The following is a 2,291-nucleotide window of genomic DNA, read 5'->3' as shown; positions in this document are numbered from 1 at the left end:
TTTAAAATATTATTTACATTTTTTTCAACACCCAATGACCTCAAGCACCCCGTTTTAGTACCTACTCACCTGATCGATGTTCTTATCACCCTAACGTCCCACCCTAATGACAGTAAACTGAAGCTCGCCACAAATAATTGATCTTTTTCTAAGGAAGTGCATATATTTATTACTCCATTAGAATAATTAAAAAAAATTTAACCGATTGTTGATGTCACCGCACCGAAAAATATAAAACGGAACTCTCTAGATTCGGCAAAAAAAAATGTTTTTCGAAATTGCCTTGCAAAAAACTTTAGGTACGATCGTAACATTTTTGTACTTTGCTTGTAAGGTGATACAGACTAACATTCATCTAACCTAGCATGTGAAAGCCGAGAAGTAATTTAATTACAACGGAACAACATTGTATCGAAAAGGAAAATGGCACGTGCAACTACAGATAAAATAACGACAGCCATACAAATTAGTATATGCAATCCAGACGAATCTAATTACACTTTCCTACTTTTCGGTAGTAGAAAATTAATTTATTTAGTTAAATCGTAAGTTTTAATACTTTTGATGTAAAGTTTCGACAGTTCAAATAATTAACATAGATAACAGTCTTGAACAAACTTAATCACTTCTTAATGAGCTAAGTATATTACGTTTTTGCTAGGCATACTATATTCCTACTGGTCCTTCTAGCCCGGTATATAAATGCTAGCTACTGCCAGTGAGCATTCAATTTGTATGAAACGACGATTGAAAGCAACCATGGCTTATCCGAATTATATTCCAAAACTTCTCATTCTCATTTGTATGGGCATAAGTGTCATACAAGCTGGCAGCATTTCCAGTTCCATTGTTAAAGGGTCTTTGTTACCAAGTCCACGGATATTGAATGCACGTGTTGCCGGCAGTGGTCAGTTTCCCTACCAAGTTTCGGTACGCGTAGGTGGACAACATAATTGTGGTGGCGTTATAATTTCTCAAAATTATGTACTAACTGCAGCGCATTGTGTATACAGGTAAGATCATACCACACACTAATGTAGATATATATTAATATTTAGTTTATAAATATGTAATCTTTTAGTTTCCGTACATCTCAGCTAACAGTACAGGCGGGTTCTATTAATCGCACTGAGGGTGGTGTAGTTGCCGGTGTATCAAAGATTACACCTCACGAAGAATTTTACTTTTACAACAATGATATCGCCTTACTTAAGCTTAATATTTCACTCGAGTACAGCGATCTTATACAACCAATACCGTTAGCTGCTATTTTGCCACCCGCTGGTGTACAGGTCACTGTGTCTGGTTGGGGACGTATTCGTGAAGCTGGTCCACTTTCTGATACACTGCTGTACGCCAGAAATCTGTTCGTTTTGAAAACTGAAGATTGCTCTAAATTTGTGGGTTCGAGTACACTCCAGATACTTTGTCTGCAAAAGGTACTCGGAAATGGAATTTGTGATGGCGATGATGGTGGTCCGGCTGTTTATCAAGGCTTTTTGATTGGCATTGCCAGTTATCATTCAAATGGATGTGGCAATAATAACCCGGATGGCTTTACTAAGATACCATACTTCAAAAGATGGATAGTGGAAAACTCTGATTTGGATTCCGAAATTGCTGGATAAAAGTGAAGGATATGTACATGTTCAACATTTTATTAAGGAATGGGAATAAAAAAAATAAATAATTGTATGAACATTCATTTTGCAATTTAATTTGAAAACTTGTTTTAAACATATACAGATTTGAAATAGAAAATAATAAACCCTAGTTGGTTGGTAACATTCTCTGATATACTTTGCTGACTGATGAAATTTTGTAGCTATATAGCCACTCGCTTACAATATCTATGTGCAGTTGATGAAAAAGCCTAGTCCCAAGTGCTTCAGTCGCCTTGTATGGAGAACTTGTATGGAACTGAACATTTTCATAGAAAATGGCGTATCTCGACCTCAGTGTTGGTTCAATATTTTTTGATAAGAACTCTTAATGTGGCTTTGTTTTTCCTGCATAGCTGGGATATAATTTCCAAATCCAATGTCACCCACGCAAACTACTTTTTCCATTTTTTAGGCAACGGTGTAATAAGTAATACCATAACTTTCCGTCACAATGATTCTCTAGTTGTACCGGCAGCTTCGTTAGCCTTGATTTTACTTTCACTTATGATTTCTGTGTCATTTCACAATTTTTATTATCTTATCCTAAGAGCTCCGTTTGCGTTTGCTCCAGTTATGCGCACTAGAGACGGCTTCAGATGAAAGATCATATTCAAGCCTTCTTGGGGT

At 36.3% G+C, this 2,291-nt stretch overlaps 1 protein-coding gene across 1 annotated transcript; it reads left to right on the top strand.

Annotated features, from left to right (window-relative positions):
* Positions 1-688: 688 nt before the first annotated feature.
* Positions 689-1,718, top strand: LOC108378639 (serine protease SP24D-like). The gene is made up of 2 exons (XM_017634944.1): positions 689-1,013; positions 1,082-1,718. Exons 1-2 carry the CDS (start codon positions 703-705, stop codon positions 1,626-1,628), a joined length of 858 nt encoding a protein of 285 aa, XP_017490433.1. The 5' UTR covers positions 689-702; the 3' UTR covers positions 1,629-1,718.
* The last annotated feature ends 573 nt before the right edge of the window (positions 1,719-2,291 follow it).

Source organism: Rhagoletis zephyria, unplaced genomic scaffold (assembly GCF_001687245.7).
Source record: "Rhagoletis zephyria isolate East Lansing unplaced genomic scaffold, Rhagoletis_zephyria_1.1 Rzeph_scaffold_14598, whole genome shotgun sequence".
NCBI classification, from domain to species: domain Eukaryota; kingdom Metazoa; phylum Arthropoda; class Insecta; order Diptera; family Tephritidae; genus Rhagoletis; species Rhagoletis zephyria.
Note: the sequence above shows the minus strand (reverse complement) of the source record. Positions and strands in the feature narration are given on the sequence as shown.

What these genes read in the sequence shown, in the direction of transcription:
- LOC108378639 (XM_017634944.1), top strand. Translation starts at nt 703, where the DNA reads ATGCTAGCTACTGCCAGTGAGCATTCAATTTGTATGAAACGACGATTG. An exon ending in GCAGCGCATTGTGTATACAG is followed by an intron (nt 1,014 to 1,081) that starts GTAAGATCATAC and finishes GTAATCTTTTAG; the next exon opens with TTTCCGTACATCTCAGCTAA.